General features: G+C 40.9%; 1 protein-coding gene across 7 annotated transcripts in view; it reads right to left on the bottom strand.

Annotated features, from left to right (window-relative positions):
* Positions 1–18178, bottom strand: part of Larp4 (La ribonucleoprotein domain family, member 4) — a 46294-nt gene that overhangs the window by 5341 nt on the left and 22775 nt on the right. For all 7 annotated transcript variants that reach the window (NM_001080948.2, NM_001284522.1, NM_001284523.1 and 4 more), the window contains exons 7-15: positions 17585–17695; positions 16301–16354; positions 14342–14551; positions 13542–13645; positions 9970–10182; positions 9168–9216; positions 5616–5777; positions 3290–3411; positions 558–726 (exon numbers count right to left, since the gene is read on the bottom strand). In NM_001080948.2, coding sequence (NP_001074417.1) covers positions 558–726; positions 3290–3411; positions 5616–5777; positions 9168–9216; positions 9970–10182; positions 13542–13645; positions 14342–14551; positions 16301–16354; positions 17585–17695 — 1194 coding nt within the window. The remainder of the gene's footprint in view (positions 1–557; positions 727–3289; positions 3412–5615; positions 5778–9167; positions 9217–9969; positions 10183–13541; positions 13646–14341; positions 14552–16300; positions 16355–17584; positions 17696–18178) is intronic.

Genomic DNA, 18178 nt, shown 5'->3' with positions numbered 1-18178 from the left:
GTTCCAGGACAGCCAGGGCTACACAGAGAAACCCTGTCTTGAAAAAAGAAAAAAAAAAAAAAAAAAAAAGAATCCAAACTTTTTTGGAGGTAGCGGGGGAAGAGACAGAATCTGACTCTATAGCCCAAGCTAGCATTAAATTCACTCTGTAATTATGGCCACCCTTGATTTCAGAGATCTCCCTCCTTATCCTCTAAAGCAATAGAATTATAGTCATATTTGGAGCTCTCAAATGTTATGTTACTTATACTATGTCTTGTGTGTACATGACAATGTGCCATGTTGTTTTTTCTTTTCTTTTTAAAGTTTTCTTTTTCTTAAAAGATTCTATTAAATACGGGTTTATTGGAAAGCTGCTCTTAGACAGGCAAGTTTGCTGGACCCAAAGACCGAGGCCAGGGAACTTGACACGGGGAAAAGGTGTGAGTTTGTAGGTAGGGGAGAGAGAGAGAAAGAAAGTGGCACAGATAGAAAAGAGGGGGTAGAGGGGGAAAGAAACAAAAAAGGGTTATCGTGTAAACTAGTGTACTTTCTCCCATATAAACTTTTCACATTACCTGCAGGGCCACAGCTCTCGGTGGGTTTATGTTACTAGTGCAAGGTGAAGCCGTGTTTGCCGGGGATGGCTTTGTGGCAGTTGGAGAAGACACTGGCACAGCTACTGGGTTGAGAGTGTCCTTTGGAACAGCAGAGTCCTCCATCTGATCCTGCTCTTGCTGAGTCGTGCTAAAGAAAAAACAAGTTTGGTATTAGACTTAGTCTAATTGAGCTGTGAGGGTGATGGGGTGAGGAGTCAGTTTCCCTCAGTGGTGTCCCTGGGAGGGGATGGGATCCAAACTCCAGTGAAGAGCCCATGTCTACTGCACTCAGTGAATTATAAAAACAGAAGAATTGGGAACAGAGAAAAGGGAGGATATGATCAAACTAAAGAAATCAAAGAATACTATATAACTTACTCCTCAGGGAGTAAAGAGCAGCGTGCTGCTCCAGGGCTGACCTGTGGGTCCAACTTCTCTCTGCTCTCCAAGAAGTGCATTCACTCTGCCTGCCTTGGGCCTGGTGATTACAGGGCTCAAATGGGGTCCTCTGAGAAGGAATATGAGAGCAGCTCACTTGTCTCAAGCCTTGCCCACCCCTCTTCCCCCAAACCCCCTTTGGATTCCAGGGTTTTGCCCCAGAGATGAGCCAGGCTGGGCCTTTCCTGGAAGCAGCTGGAGTGAGCTGGCTGAGTGGCACTTGCCAGGACCTTTTCATACCCTAGTTCTGCTTCCCTTTGCCTCCTGCCAAAGCAGTCCCCTGTCCTCTGTCATGCTACATGGGGTTCTGTGCTTGAGCTAGAATGTTCTCGGGCACCTCCTGGCTCTGCCCTGTCCCACAAAGGGACGAGCAGCTTCAAACCTGTCCTTCCTGTGCTTGGTGGCTTGCTCACAGGTGCTCTCTGGCCACCCAGACATTTCCTATCCTCAGAACTTCCCATCTTCTGCCCCCATCCTTAGTCCCTTTGCTTTTGTAGGGAGAGGGATAGTGTCAGGGGCTGGGCCAGCAGCTTGGGGGCCACAGGGAGAAGTTGGACAATGTGCCTGTTTTTTAACTCGATAAAAAAGCCTACCTCCAAAATCCCCTTTGTTCTTCCTGAGCCTGGGCCTCAGCCTCCTGTCCTTAACTAAACTAGGAGCCTCTGCCTCCTGCCTGTGTGTCCTGGCTCCCAAGACACAGGATGGTCCCCTTTCCTTGCACGCTAGCTAGTAGCTGGTAAGGTCTTCACACCCTGAGTTTTCTGTTTCCTGCTTAGTGGCACTGACATTAAGTAGGAGGGGACAGTCCTCTGCAGTACTCTACAGAGTGGGCTTCCCCCTTGGCTGTGGGCAGGCCCTAACTGTTTTCTGCAAAGTTGAGGCCCCCCCTTCTCCCCATCTCTTTTATTATCTAAATTTTACATTTAGTTTTTTGAGAAAGGATCTTACTATGTAGGAGCAGCAGAAATTATTGGAACTTGCTATGTAGACCAGGCTGACCTCAAACTCAGAAATCCGCCTGCCTCTGCCTCCCAAGTGCTGGGACTAAAGGCGTGCACCACCACACACAGCTATAACACAACCTTTTATTTTCCTTTTTTTCTACCTGCCTCTACCCTTCATGTTTGGGGATTAAAGTTTGTATTTCTGGTCATTTACGTTATTATTTTCTTATGTGTATGGTTTTTGTCTTTATGTGTGCACCACATGTGTGGCCAGTCCCAATGAAAATTGTTGTGAGCCACTGTGTCCTGGAAATTGAACTCTAGTTCTCTGCAGCATCAGTAAGAGTTCTTAACTGATGAGCCAATTCTCAAGCCCAAGATAGATAGATTGATAGACAAATTTAAAGATTTATTTATTTATTTTTAGAATTATTTATTTTATGTGAGTACACTGTAGCTGTCTTCAGACACACCAGAAGAGGGCATCAGATTCCATTACAGATGGTTGTGAGGCACCATGTGGTTGCTGGTATTTTAACTCGGGACTTAAAATATAAATCAGAGCCATCTCTCCAGCCCAAGATTTATATTTTAATTATGTAAATGGTTTGTGTTTTTATGTCCACATGAGTCCAAAAGGTTATGGAATTCCCTGGAGCTGGAGTTATAGGCAGTTGAGCATTGCCTGACATGGGTACTTGGAAACTAAACATGGCTCTTTTGCAATAACAGTAAATGCTCTTAACTGCTGAGCTATCAAACTGGCTTGATCCCCACTCCTTGAGAAGGGTCTCCCTGGACAGCCAAGACTGGACTCAGCTTGCAATCCTCTTCTCCCAGTCTATCAAGGGCTAAAATTCAGTGATGCAGTACCAGCTTAAGAAAAAGTTGTTTGGACTGGAGAGATGGCTCAGCAGGTAAGAGCACTGACTGCTCTTCCAAAGGTCTTGAGTTCAAATCCCAGCAACCACATGGTGGCTCACAACCATCCATAGTGAGATCTGATGCCCTCTTCTGGTGTGTTTGAAGACAGCTACAGTGTACTTAGAGATAATAAATAAATAAATCTTTTTAAAAAAAAAGAAAAAGAAAAAAAGGAAAATAAAAGGTTGTGTTATAGCTGGGCGGTGGTGGCGCACGCCTTTAGTCCCAGCACTTGGGAGGCAGAGGCAGGCGGATTTCTGAGTTCGAGGCCAACCTGGTCTACAAAGTGAGTTCCAGGTCAGCCAGGGCTACACAGAGAAACCCTGTCTCGAAAAACCAAAAAAAAAAACAAAACAAAACAAAAAAAGGTTGTGTTATTATTCTTGAAAAGAAGAGAAAATGTACCTTAACACAGGAGGCTCAGCTGTACACGGAGGACTAGGACTTATGCTGAGCGGCGCAGAAGTGCAGTCTGTCTGTCCGTCCTCTGCAGGCACTGGGCAACTAACTCGCACGTCCTCGCTGTCCTAAGGGTTGAAAGAGAACAGTCACTTTAATAAGCGTACACTAAGTACTAAAGTATCTCAGTGACCACTCACCAGCAACGCCACCACAGTGCTTTATACTGTAAGACATGACATAATCACGGCAAACAGTGGACCACACCTGAAATCCCAGTGTTTAAGAAGGCAGGGGCAGGAAGAAACTAAAGGTAGCAATGTTAAAATGATTTAACTGGTTTAACACTTAAACACAATTATCCTATGACCTAGCAACCAGTTCTACTCATGCCATCCAAAACAAATAAAAATATGCCCTAATAACAATGAAATTTATATTTCCAGCACCCACATGCCAGCTCACAACTGTCTGTAATTCCAGTTCCAGGGTATCCAACATTCTCACACAAACACATGCAGTCAAAACACCAACGCACATAAAATAAATTTAAAAATAAGTAAATAAAGTAAAACACAGGCTAGAAGAATTTAGAGGACCAGGGTTGGATTCCTGGCACTCAGTCTGCTCCATGACCATCTGCAACTCTAACTCCATAAAATTTAACTAACATCCTCTTCTGGCTTCCCGGAGCACCAGGCACACACATAACATAACATAGGCAAAACAAACCAACTAACAAAAAACATAGTTCTAGAGGTTGGTTAAGCAACATTGTGAATGTATTTTTATTCAAACAGTTAACACAATAAATTGTGTTTTACTACTTTTTTTTAAAAAAAATGCTACTGGTCTCAATAGTTTGAGCTACCATACATCACTAAAATATTTACAACCAACAACTGTAGAGTGGGATTATGAGGAGGAGTCTATATTATTATTATCCTTTCTAAATGCATATGCATGCCGGCTGTGGTTAAAAAGGCCTACAATCTCAGCACGGGAGATGTGGAAGCAGGACAAATGAGCTGGATGCCACCCTGGAGTAGATGGTTATTTTATTGCTACTTTAACCATGATTTTAATCATACTTTTCAAACAGTCTAATGTTATAGTCAAATACAAAAAAGTATACACTTTCCAATATACTTTTTAAAGATGTATTATCTTAAAATTGTATGTATCTGTGTGTTATATATAGCACATGAGTACAGGTATCCTCAGAGGCTAGAAGTGTTAGATTCCCCTAGAGCTGGAGTTACAAGGGGTTGTGAGCCACCTTTTGAGAGTGCTGGAAGCAAAACTCAGTTCTACTGAAAGAGCAGTAGGCATTCAATCACCACCTGGCTTATCTATTTTTAGTACTTCTTTCATGTGTATGGGACATTGCTAAAGCCCCCCCCCCTCCCTGGTATTTCCCCTCTGTGCCCCACCCCCTTTGCTTGTATGTTGCTCTGCAGCATCCCTCTTCTCTGCCTAAAAATGTAAAATATGAAAGGAAGGAAGAGGAATTCACATTTAAGGTTTGCACTCCCAGTATGCAGGAGGTTGGGGAGAAGGGATAACGGTTAAAGCTATGTTCTACATAGCTCAGGCTATCATGGTCAGTTAGCCAGTCAGGAAACCCTCAGAAGTTACATAAAACCTGCCTGCAGGAGTGCACTGCAGGAGATGCCTCAGTGGGTAAAACTGCTTAACATACAAGTCTGACAACCTCGGGCTGACTGCTGGAACACATGGTCTAAGGAGAATAGACTTCTGAAAGTTGTCCTCTGACCTCTCTATCTGTGGGCTCCTCTCCCTGCCAACCCCCTTGTCTGTGTGTGTGCCTCTCTGTCCTCCCCACCCCCACAAATAAATTTATGATACCCGGGGATTTCAAATAGGAAGAGAAAATATTTTGCCATACAATTGTAGCACATGCCTACAATCCCAAACAGTAGGACGGCCAGGCAAGTGAAAAACGTAAGGCCAGTCTGGACTATATACACCAAGACTCCCCCAAAAATGCAGATGTGGTTACCATCCTGGTTGGTGTCTATTTAGAAAGACTGAACTTCCCAAGTTCTCTTAGAATAGACACCATCACTAGTTCCAGACCCTTTGTGAAAATGACAGTCCTGACTAAGCTCACAAACTGAGCTGACTGCCACAAAAGCCAAGGAACACAGTTTTACTATAGAACTTTTTAAAAACTCTCACAACATGGTAAAAACTAAATAAATTGAAATTATAAAATAAGTAAATATTAGTGCAGAAAAAAATTTAAGTAACATCCCTAATACACTTAACCATGATGCCATAAAGTGAGAGAAGAGAGGACACAGTTTACCTTTTCTCTGCAGACACCTTTAACGACATCAGACATTCTGTTCTCCAAACCAAGTTCATCTGGCACTCTCGATGAGCTTCCAGGTAAAGGAGGGAAATTTGTAGCAAGCAAATCAAACTTCGGAGTTGGAGCCTTGGCTTCAGTTGCTGCAGGTTGGGGTCTCTAAGAAACCAAACCATTAAAAAGATTATTTGCCTAATGCTTTCTCTAATCCTCTGCCCCAAAAGCTGTGAGAAAAGCAAGCAATGACTTCTGAAAGACAGGGGTCACCTTCCTATAAACACCTCACCTCAGTGAGTTCAATCGTCTTCACTTCCTCTTTCTGGCCCCTCGCCATTTCCCACAACTTTTTGTTTCCTAAATTACCCCCCTTTTGACAAAACTGAAAACAATAGCCCCATCTTGATCCTACTTTTTCTCCTTCCATATACTCTGCAGATAAAATATCCCCCTGCTCTAAAACGTCAAATCTTATATACCCCGAGAGGCCTTACAAAATAGCTAGCTCACTGTTTCCTCATTACTGATGTCACAACGTCACCCACTCCTGGTTGTCCAGTCATGCTCACTTTTTGCTAGCTCCGCAGCACCTTTCTCTTGCTCTTCTCAACAATATATATCTGACAATAATCTTTCCCGAATCACTTTTTAACTTTTGGTCTCTCTTATTCTTTCCACAGCCCATCTGAGACATACATTCCATCCTTCAAGACATCAGCTACAATTTCCACGCAAGCAGTGCTAAAAGCAAGTAGTGGCCGTCAGTGATCAACTGTTCACATGCACAGGCAGTCACACTTGCACACACAAACACTCTCAAAATCATCCAAGTGCACAACAAATATTTTTATTTCAGGCTTTTAGCAAAAACAAAAATCTATTCAGATTTCACTGTGGGTACTTTGAACACATAAACAACCTCACTTTTTGTACAATGCCGCCACTGTGATCCTTAACGTCTCACCCAGACCTCTTTCTCTTCAGAGGTGCCTGCACCTTCTCACCGAATTCTAACACTTCAATCCTTACACGACTTCTCAGTCATATTTCTAAGATCCCACTCTGGCAGAAAGGCTCTCCTGCTCTGCCCACAAAGCATCTTTGTTTCCATTTCCTTCTAGCCAACCTTAAGCCTTTGAAACTGACATTTTAATGTATTATATCACAAATCTACCTTCTTTTCCACTCTTTCTTTCTAAGAGAAGGTCACACTTAGTCTGGCCTCAAGCTTGTGAGTTTAAAATACTAAGATTGTAAATGTAAGGATGAGTCACAGGGTGAGTGAGATAGCTCTCAGGTCATGCCCATAGCACATGCCACAAAAACTTGACACCCTGAGCTCAGTATCTTGACTCCATAGTCCAAGGACTAAAAGCTGTCCTCTGCACAAAGAAAGTTTCCAGTATCTACAGAAGTTTGAGAATGTAACATGTCAAGACCGACAAAACCAATATAAATAACATTTACTGAATTTTATTTTAAAAAAGATTAGGAATCTATGTAGGAATCTATGATGGATAGTTTTATTTAAAGATTTATGTGTGAACATTTGCCTGCATGTACGTCTGTGAACCACATGTGTATTATTCCATGCCTGTAGAAATCAGAAAAAGATGGTCAATCCCCAGAAACTGGAATTTAAGATAGTTGTGAATTACTGTGTAGGTGCTGGGAATTGAACCTGAGCCATCACAATGTACAGCAGTTAACCAATGACAACCAATGCCTCTCAAGCCTGTTCATTTTTTGAGAACAACAACAACAACAACAGGGTCTCACTTTGGCCTAAAATTTATATGCAGATCAGGCTGACCTTGGACTCTCAGAGACACAAGTGCCTCTGCCTCTTGTGTGCTAGGACTAAAGGTGTGTGCCTACATGCCTGGCTATTGGTTTTCAATGTTAACTTAACATAGCCTAGAACTGCTGAGAAAGCTTCAGTAGGCATCTGACTACACCAGGCTGCTCTAAGTGATGTGGGAGAACCTGCCCCAAACATAGGCAGTCCTTCTATTACTGGATGAGAAAAAAGGACAAGGAATAAGAAAAACTTTTCAATTACCTGAACGTCACTCTGTATAGTCAGTTCATCTACCCTGTTAGAAACAGCTTCTTCGGGTTTTTCTTTTTGTGGTCTTTCCAGACAGGGTTTCTCTGTGTAGCCCTGGCTGTCCTCGTAGACCAGGCTGGCCTCGAACTCAGAAATCCACCTGCCTCTGCCTCCCAAGTGCTGGGATGAAAGCCTTGTGCCACCACTGTCCAGTGCTTCTCTGGGTGTCTAACGTGAGCTGAAGATGACAGCTCTCAATGCCAGCTTTGGACTGCTTAGGCATCCTCATATACTCATGGGTTCTTGGCCTATCCAGTGTAGGAGAGCCACCATTGGACTCCAACCATATTCTATAAACCATTTCACTATACATGAAGTCAGCCCTCCATCACCCGTGCCTGCACATGCAGAATGACCACTGTAAGGCTCTGCTTGGGACCTACAGGGTCCCCATAGGATCATGTGCTTAATACCCAGCCCAGCCGAGACAGCGCAGTGTGGTGGGGACTGGGTTGGTAGAGGTGGACCACTAGTTGTAGAACTCTGCAGAGTATAGCCAGCTCTACCTCTTTTTCTTTTTTTAAACTTGCCTGGCTGGAACTTGCTGTGTGTAGTCCAGGCTGGCCCTGAAAACTGTCTCTGTCCACTGGTCTCTGGCTCCTGAGCACCACCACTACTTCTTTTGTAACCTCTGTGTGGCTGTTTTAGTTTTATGTATGTCTGTGTACACTGTGTGCTTGGTGACTATGGTGGCCAACAGTCACCAGATCCTTTGGCAATGCAATTACAAACAGTTGTAAGCAAAGTGTGGGTGCTGAGAACCAAACCTAGGTCCAGCAGAAAGCAGCAAGTGCAGAGACATTTTGCCGGGCCTCAGCTCTACTTGTAGCCCTGCACCTCAGCTTCCTGTATGCCGAGATGTGAGGAGTCTCCTGCTCCATTTTCTATGGATGGATCCATCCAACTGCATTAGAGAGGCTCTCACTGCATTACTGACACTAACACCGAGTAACAGACAGAAGCTGGTGTGGCATTGCTTACCTATAACCCTAGTATTGGGAAGGGTGAAGCTGTGGGATTGAGATGGAAACCAGAATACAATGAGACACTGCCTCAACACAAAGATCCAGTAACAACATCCTAATAACCTTTCAAAGGTAATTTCCTCCTCCCACTTCTTTTTAAAGATGGTCTCGCTATGTAACCCTGGCTGGCATGAACTGCTTGTTTGCTTCTAGGAACTGGGATTAAATGCATGTATCACTCCTGGGTCAAATTTACTTTTAAGCAATGTGATTATGTTCCATGTAAAATGTTTGATGTATAATATACCCTCAAACTCTTAACTAGGCACAAGAAGGTTTTATTTTAAATAACTCTCAGATCAATCTCAGGCTCAATTATTCTTTGAATATTCTAATGAAGAAAACAAAACTAGAAAGGAAAGACAGACCAAAAGGAAAAATAATTCCAAAGATATACTTCAAGATTAAAATACTTACTGGGATCCTGTCATCATCCCTTCGCCTTCGGCCTCTGAAGAGAGTTCGCCTTTTAACACATGAGGAAGAACACATAAAATTTTAAAAATATGTCCCATCACAGATTTCTACTTAAATTATCTAAATTTTTAAAATAAGGGCTATTCCTCCATATTAAGTGGAAAGTAAATTCCTTTGAAGAGATCTTGAGCTACTCCACAAAAACTTCCTGAATAACCACCACAGCATTAGTCTGGCATACTTGTATTAGTAACACTTTCCACATGAGAAACATCTTAGCATCTAATCCAGGCAGAGTAGACAAAATACAATTCCACTTTTACAATTGAGAAGTTGGAAGAAATTCGAACCAGAAGGCAGAGCTGGACCTTTAATCCCAACACTCTTGGCAGAGACAGATGGCTCTGAGGGTTGAGGCCAGCATAGTTTCTGCATGGCAAATTCCAGGCTAGGTATGGGTTAAAACGAAATCAAACCAATAAACCCTAAAAACCCCTGATAGTACATAACTTCAGTAGGATGCTTGAGAACATCTGTGCAAACTAAAACTATCCCTTCCCAAATCCTACTAACTCATTAAAACAATGAATTCATTTAAGATAACCACATTAAAAACAAACAAACATAAAAATCACCAGATTGTTTTAAACACTCAAGATAAGCATGTTATGATTAATTTTTTTCTTCTTCTTGCTTTGAGGAATGCTTCTCTGTTCTGGCTATGTTTGTAGACCAAGCTAGGCTTGAACTCAAAGAGAACCACGTCAGGCAATTAAATAACTAAACACACATATGTCCTTACCTGCCTCTTCCAAAGTCCCCATTCTGTTCCATCTGTAAAATGGGAGCCTCCTTTGGAAGATAAGTTTGTTCCTGCTGCCCTGTTACTGTTGGGTTATGCCGTTCAGAAAGAAAGATCCTTGAACTAGATCTGCTCAGTGGTCCATCCCCCAATGACACGGAGCCCTCTGTTGAGTGTTCTGAACCACTGGATGACCTAAAATGAGGCTTCACACTAAAAAAGACACACACACAAAAATAAATGTTATGGTTTTTTTTTTAATTTTTTAAATTAGGTATTTTCTTCATTTACATTTCAAATGCTATCCCAAAAATTAAGTAATTTCCACATCGAGTAATATATGTGGAAAAACTTGGGGAAAAAAATCTGAAATTTTAGATCAAGCTATTTCTACCTCAATATTAAAAACAGTCAGTACAAGGTGTGGTGGCCCAGCTTTAATCTCAAGAGGATCTCTTTAATTCTGAGCATAGCCTAGTCTACAGAAAGTTCCAGGATAGCCAAGGCTTCATAGATTCTGTGTCAGCAACAACTAAGCCACTGTTAGGACTTTAGCTGGCATCTAAAGAAACCAAGCAAGCAACCAAAGACAGCAAGCTTTGATTTATTAGCGATGCTATACCAGGTATCTGAACAAGAGTAAACACACTAATGGGAATAAAAAAATGCATTATAGTACAGGGGAACTAAAAACATTGTATTTCTTTTTATATATTTATATCAAAAACATAAACTTGTAATTATCTGCACCATTAAATATTTATGGATAAAAAATGATGCCCAAAAAAGAATAGGGGAACAGGGTGGTTGTTGCATTTAATCACAGCATTTGGCAGGCAGAGTTGTGAGTCTGAGGCCAGCCTAGAATACAGAGCGGGTTCCAGGACATCCAAGACTACACAAAGAAACTCTGTCTTGATAAACAAAATTCAGTCTAAAATTATGCTTCAGAATAAAAACAGAAGGCAGATAGTGGTAGTGCATGCCTTTAACCCAGCACTTGGGAGGCAGAGGCAGGCAGATTTCTGAGTTCGAGGCCAGCCTGGTCTATAGAATGAGTTCCAGGACAGCTAGGGCTACACAGAGAAACCCTGCCTTGAAAAAAAATCACACACCCCAATGCCCCCACCAAAAAAAAGAGAAAAGAAAAATATCTTATAGCAACGAAAATTACAGTATATTCTTTTAATAATGGGCATTTAAAAAATGGTCACCTATCTTGCTGAAAATAACTTGATAAGGTAAATTACAATGTTTACATGGAGCTCAGAAACCTATTTCACTATGCATTGTAATAAAGCTAAAACACAAGTTTATTACCTTTAAGTAGCTCTCAGATCTCATAATCTTACCAAGAAGGACTTAACAATTACAGTCCAGGCAACAGAAAACAAACAGACAAAAACACAAAAAAGAAGTGGTAACGGAAAGGAGAAGTGAAAGTTAGTCCTATCTTCTCTAGTGGGGTTCTAACCATCACCAGGCTGTCCAGAGGCAATAGAGACATTGTAAAACAGTGTGAAACTAGACATGAATCAGGAATCCTAGAGGTAGAGGAAAGGAGTGGGAGAACATGTTCCTGACCCTATTATATGCCTCTAAGCTAGAGACCCTGTTTGAGAAAACCAACAAACACAAACTTATACATAAAAAACAAACAAAAACTGCTAGTGTATACCTTTAATCCCAGCACCCAAAGAGGCAGAAGCCATAGTTATAGGACAGCCATCTCTCTCTTTTTCCCCAGGAGAAAATGCAAATGACCAAAATATACATAAACTAAACTAAACAGATTGAAGCCTTAACTGAAAAGGACCTGGCTAAACCTACACTTCTTAGAAGCAAGAAGAAAACAAGAATTGGTGGTAGTGGAAAACTATCATGTTTCTGTTTGCTAGGATTTTGTTTGATCCTAGAAACCCACACATCCGGGAACTACAGATGTAGTAGTATCTATAATCTCAGTACTCCTTTCGAGAGATGGGAGGCAGACACAAGAGAACTGACCCAAGGGCCAGCTAGACTAGATATATGCAGTGGTTGAAACTGCCTGGAGATCCGGCCTCAAAAGGGTGGAAGGTAAAAACTGACTTCTCAAAGTTGCCCGTTGACCACCCCCCATCTCACGCCACAGGCATATGGCTGGGCAGTGGCAGAATTTAAACCCAACATTTAGGGGGCAGAAGCAGGTGGATCTTTTGTTCAGGGCCACCTTGGTTTACAAGAGAGTTGGAGAACAGCCAGGGCAACATAAAAATCTGTCTCTTAAAACAAACCACTGGGGCTGGTGAGATGGCTCAGTGGGTAAGAGCACCCGACTGCTCTTCCGAAGGTCCAGAGTTCAAATCCCAGCAATCACATGGTGGCTCACAACCATCCGTAACGAGATCTGACTCCCTCTTCTGGTGTGTCTGAGGACAGCTACAGTGTACTTACATATAATAATAAATAAATCTTTAAAAAAAAAAAAAAACAAAAAAAAAAACCAAACCACTATATTCATGGTTGTATGTATCATGAACACACTCATTTTATTGTGGAAAGATTAAAACCCAGGGCCTTAAGCAAGGCAATGCTACCACTAAGTGACATGCCAGCCTTGCGGGTCTGGTTTGTTTATAGTTTTTAGTATGTTGGTGGTGATTAGAAGAGGGAGTTGGATGGTTGTGAGGCACCATGTGGGAATGAGGCTGGGCCAGAAGAACAGTCTGTGGTGCTCCCTCCAACCTCCCTGGACCTATATTTTTAAAGACAAACACTTGCAAAGATCAGTACCTAAAATTTTATGTGTGTGTTGGTGAGGAAACTGTTGGTTATGTGCTTACCATATAAGCATGAGAACCTGAACTTAGTCCTCAGAATTCATATTAAAAATAAACTGGGGGGTAGAGAGATGGCTCAGTAGTTAAGAGTACTGATTGTGTTTTCAGAGGACCCCGATGCAATTCTCAGAATACACAGTGGTTCACAATCCTCTGAAACTCCAGTTCTGGGGACACAGGCCTTCTGGACTACTCAGGCAGCAAAAGTGAAAGTGGCATGCACGCGCACGCGCACGCACACGCACACACACACACACACACACACACACACAGAGAGAGAGAGAGAGAGAGAGAGAGAGAGAGAGAGAGAGAGAAGGCAAAACACCCATACTCATAAAATAATAAAAGAGCAAGCAGAAACCACTAAAATCCTCACCCCTTTATATCTATTATTACTCTGGCCACAAAGCATCTTTAAAATTATAGACTGAATAATTCATGCACCTTTTTAAAATAAAAATTAATAAAGGGGCTGGAGAGTCGACTCAGCAGTTGAGAGCACTGACTGCTCTTCCAGAGGTCCTAAGTTCAATCCCCAGGAACCATATGGTGGCTCACAACCATCTGTAATGGGATCTGATGCCCTCTTCTGGTGTGTCTGAGGACAGCAACTGTACTCACATAAAACAAATAAATCTTAAAAAAAAAAAAAAAAAAAGCAGGTCGCCGAAAAAGAAAACAGAATTCCTCATTCCAGAATTACTGTGAATTTTTAAAAATAAATTTCAGTTATTGTTTTTTTGATCTTACCGATTTTTTGGGAATGGTCGGCCCATATTCATAGCAGCAGCATTTGTTTTGTAAGATCCTGGTGAACTAAAGCCATTCACAAAACTACCATTGGGAAAGGGAGCCTAGAAGAAAATGTTAATATTTAATGGTAAGGGTGAAATATCGTCACACCAGTTTTGTCAACAAGTCAATAGAGAACTCTCACACACTTCTGCAATGCTCACATCACAACACATTGTTATTATAACAACACATCACTAATTGTTACAGACAAAACACTTTCATGGCAAAATTTTGCAACTTGAAGTTATTTTTAAAAAAAAAAATCACCTGGGAATCATTTTAAGTCCTAGCACTCCAGAGGCAGGCAGATCTCTGAGTTCAAGGTCAGCCTGGTCTACACAGGAGTTCCAGGATAGCCAGTGCTACATAGTAAGACTCTCTTTCAATCAATCAATCAATCAATCAATCAATCACAAAGGACTTATTTTCTTCTTTAATTCACTTAGCAAAATGTAAAGAATCAATTGTAGACACTAACTGCTCAATCCTTATAATATGTCTATACTGAGTAAGGAGCTATTATTTCAATTACCCAGAAATCAATGAACTAGACCAACTTGGTGTGTGTGTATGTTTTGTGACAACTATGGCTCGCTGCTATGTAAACTGCTATGCAGACTAGTTGCAATGATGCTGTTAACACTGTCCTGTAGTTGCTCTAATCACAGGCAAACACATCTTCATCTAGTTTTTAAACTATTTTTCCTCAAATCTTGGCTTGAACTAAATATCTTATTATTTTCTAAGAGACTTACCAGTGGTGTTTCAAAGTAAGGTGCAGGACTTGGAGACCAAGACTGAGGCACAAGACTATACACTGAGTACTGCTGAGGATTATACACTGGTTGCATGAAGACTGGTGAGGGATATTGGGTAGGAGTCTGAATAGGTTGAGTATACATACTAGAATCCATTAATCGATAACCATTCTTAGCAAAAAATGTATTGATGGCTTTTATCCTTGCCTAAAAGCAAGAAGAAAACATAATAATAAATGATAAGGTTATTTTTTTTTTACAATATCTTAGGATTCATTTCTGCTTAGAATCAACAGAGCAAAAGAAAACAATAGCTTTAATTAATAGAAAAGTGTGGACTTAAGAAGAACCACAATAAACAAGGTAAAAATAGATAAGTGTGTGCTGGATCCATAGGTAAGAGAGCCTGCTCCTCTTCAGGACTCTGAAAAGGGAGATCTTAGCACCTGTAACAACATGAACCTAGAGGGCATTAGGTTACAGGAAACAGCTCAGAGCAGAAAGGTGCCCTGGCTCTGCTGGTACCTATGCTCACATGCACATGCTCACATGCAGACACATTCACTTATACATAACTAAGATAATAAAAGCCAATCCTAAAGAAGAGCTTAACTTGAAGTTCTAACTAAAAAATCCTGCTATTCCATTAATTTTAGTACTGCTTTATTTGTTGTTTTCTTGTCACCAAACATGGATATACAGAGTAAAATCATAAAAAGATAAGGAAGAAATCACTATGGAAAAAAGAACACTGAAGCTGTTATATACCGAAGACAGCAGTGAAACTGATATACTAAAGACAGCAGGAGTGGACCAGGGAAGAAGAGACCGAGGAAACAGAAGACCCCAAGGGACTCTCTGAAATGTGACAGATTCCATCAACAAGTAGACAACTCTACACATAATAATGGGACTAGGTTTTCTTGTACTATATATATACTTGTTTGTGTGTGTGTGTGTGTGTGTGTGTGTGTGTGTGTGTGTATCAAGTTAGTGAAGTTTTATCAAACACCTAAATATAAATATAAAACTAAGTCAGTGTGAGACAGGAAAACAGAACCTCTGTAGTCTCAGAGGGAACAGTGATTAAAAAAAGAGACAAGGACCAAAGGTAGATGAGTATTAGCAAATGAAACTCATCTGTAATATGGGAACTCATATTATCACCTATCCCACAGAAATTATAGATTTAAATGTGAAGTTCTTGGTTATTGCTGTTTTCTTCAGTAGGCAAAGTGGAGAAAACAACCATACTTATCTCATTAGGTGGTCTTTCAAAAGCACCCAGACTTGCCTTAAACTCACTATGTACCTCAAACTACTCTGAAACAACCATTTCTTTTGTCTTGGCCTCCTAAATGGTGAGATTACAAACATGAGCCATGACCCCTTGTCTCATTTAGTTTATAATTAGCTTATGTGTGCAGTGTTTAAAGCTGCATCAGAGACACATAAAGAGAACAAGGGTTAGGCGCACACAGTGGGGATGAGGCTGCACCGACTGCTCTAACCTCAACAGCGGCAGCAATGGTGGAAGAAGCATGAAGGCAAAGTCTGTGACATCTGAGAACAAAGTGAATGTAAACACACCAAGCAAGTATTATTGCTGCAATTCCTGCTACTGAGACAGGGCTGAAAATGAAAATGGTTTTCATCACTATTAAAGAAGTATTCCTACTATACATTCTGAGATCTGAAATTATAGGCTATGAATCACTTGAAAAACTTTGTTTCCCTGTAAAGAACTTCTATACTCAGAATATTTTCATGTTCTGTGAATTTTCTGAAGTAGGACAACAATGCTTTAAAATACTACAGGCTTTATAAAACATCTGCTCATGTATATTAACTCTTTTAAAAAAAATAAACAAAAAAATAAACAAAAACCCAACAACAATCACCTCACACCATAAAAGATTGACTTCACACTAACATGCATTGAAAAATGTTTCTTACCATGATTGGCTTGCCCTGAAATGTTTTAACTTCTTCTCTTAAGTATTTAAAAGCCTGTTAAACAAAAATGACCTTTTATTAGCATTAACCATCTCATTAAATCTTCGTTCTCTCAAGGGAGTTTTCCATTATCAATATCTAAACTAAGCAAAAAGGTCCTGCCTGCTGTGTGCCGAGCTAGGCCAGCCTTGGACACAGCAAGGCAAAAACACTGCAACAACAAAGTTTCCCAGTTACAGCTGAAGTTTTATGGAGTTAATGCAGGAAGTTGGAATGGAGTAGTGTGACATAAGGCCGAACACAAGAGATCAGGGGATCACCAACAAACAGCTTCTAAAACAGCTGAAAATGGTGACACACACTGACCAAAGATGTCTAAGACTGGCCCAGCAGCATGTGTAACCAGTACCATGGTACACAGCACAGTTTTCTTGCCTTCCACCTGGCACATTCAGACAAGCACACAGACAATACACTTACACATTAAGAAAAATAAAAAAGACACCTGCCACCTCAGCAATCAGGGAAAGTAGGACTGCCATGTTTAAGTTCAACCTAGGCTATCACAGTGAGTTCTAGATCAGCCTAAGCCTCCGAGTAAAAGACTACACCCCCATCCCCACACCCCAAAAAAACAAAACAAAAAGCCCTCCTCCCCCACCCACTGCTGTGGGCCTACTATATACCAAAACCACTGTTGAGCACATAATTCCAAATCTTTACATTCATTTAAGTCTGTGTCTATATATTTCGGTGATATGTAAACATTTTTAAAACTAGTAAAATTATATGCACATAATAAAAAACAAAGTCAACTGTCAATTAAGGAACTGTATGGTTGAGGTCTTTGCCGGTCTTAGTAAACATTTTTTCCCTCTTTTTTCTGACATGGTCTCACTCTGGATCCTAGGCTGGCCTTATTTTTGGTTGGCCTGCCTCAGTGTTGAGTGCTTTAATAAGAGACATGCACCATCACTACCACGTCTGATTTTTCTTCATTTTTGATGCAGGATCTCATGTAACACAGCATGGTCCCAGTCTTGATTGTGTAGCCATGTTGGTCCTGAACCCCTGATCGTGCCTGCTTCTTCCTCCAATGTGTTGGCTTTACAGGAGGAAACCAGCATATCTGATTTTTTCTTTGGGGTACAGACCACTGAACACTACCTTATGTATCCTAGACATTCACTATACCACTAAGCTACACCCCTAGCCTATGTGCATCTTCAACAACATATACAACTTCTTTTTCAACAAAAATTTTTATTAGGAGAAACTTCTCACCTGCTGTGCATCTGTGTCTGACTGGAAAGTGATGTACCAGTTGCTGTTGTGCGCAAACTCACAGCTTATCACTTTGGGGCAGTTTTCATTTTTAAACAAAGCTTTCACTTCCTAAAAAGGAAAAAGTGTAGTCAAATCTTAAAATGAAACCATGTGCAGTTATGTGTGTTGTAAAATTTGCAGATTATTTTATAAGCAACAAAACAGAAATAATTCAGCTTTAAGTAATAAGCAAAACTCTGTTTACAATCAATACTATGTTTCTAGTAGTTCTTTCTCCTCCTCCACAGGTAGGGAACTTTTTTAAAGTTATCATCTTTATTAACATAATTTCATGCATTTTTTAATTTAGTCATTTATGTCTATATCAGAGTCAGATATGAACTCTGTACAAACATCCTTCCTATAACTATATAACTTAAAAAAAAAAAGAGACAATGACAACTACTACGATGACGACTACGACTACACCGGGGGCTGAAGGTATGGCTCAGAGGTTAAGAGCACTGACTGCTCTTCCAGAGGTCCTGAGTTCAATTCTCAGCGACCACATGGTGGCTCACAACCATCTGTAATGGTGCCCTCTTTTGGTGT

Source organism: Mus musculus, chromosome 15, assembly GCF_000001635.26.
Source record: "Mus musculus strain C57BL/6J chromosome 15, GRCm38.p6 C57BL/6J".
Lineage (NCBI taxonomy): Eukaryota > Metazoa > Chordata > Mammalia > Rodentia > Muridae > Mus > Mus musculus.
The sequence above is the reverse complement of the archived record's forward strand: the minus strand, read 5'-3'. Positions and strand labels throughout refer to the sequence as shown.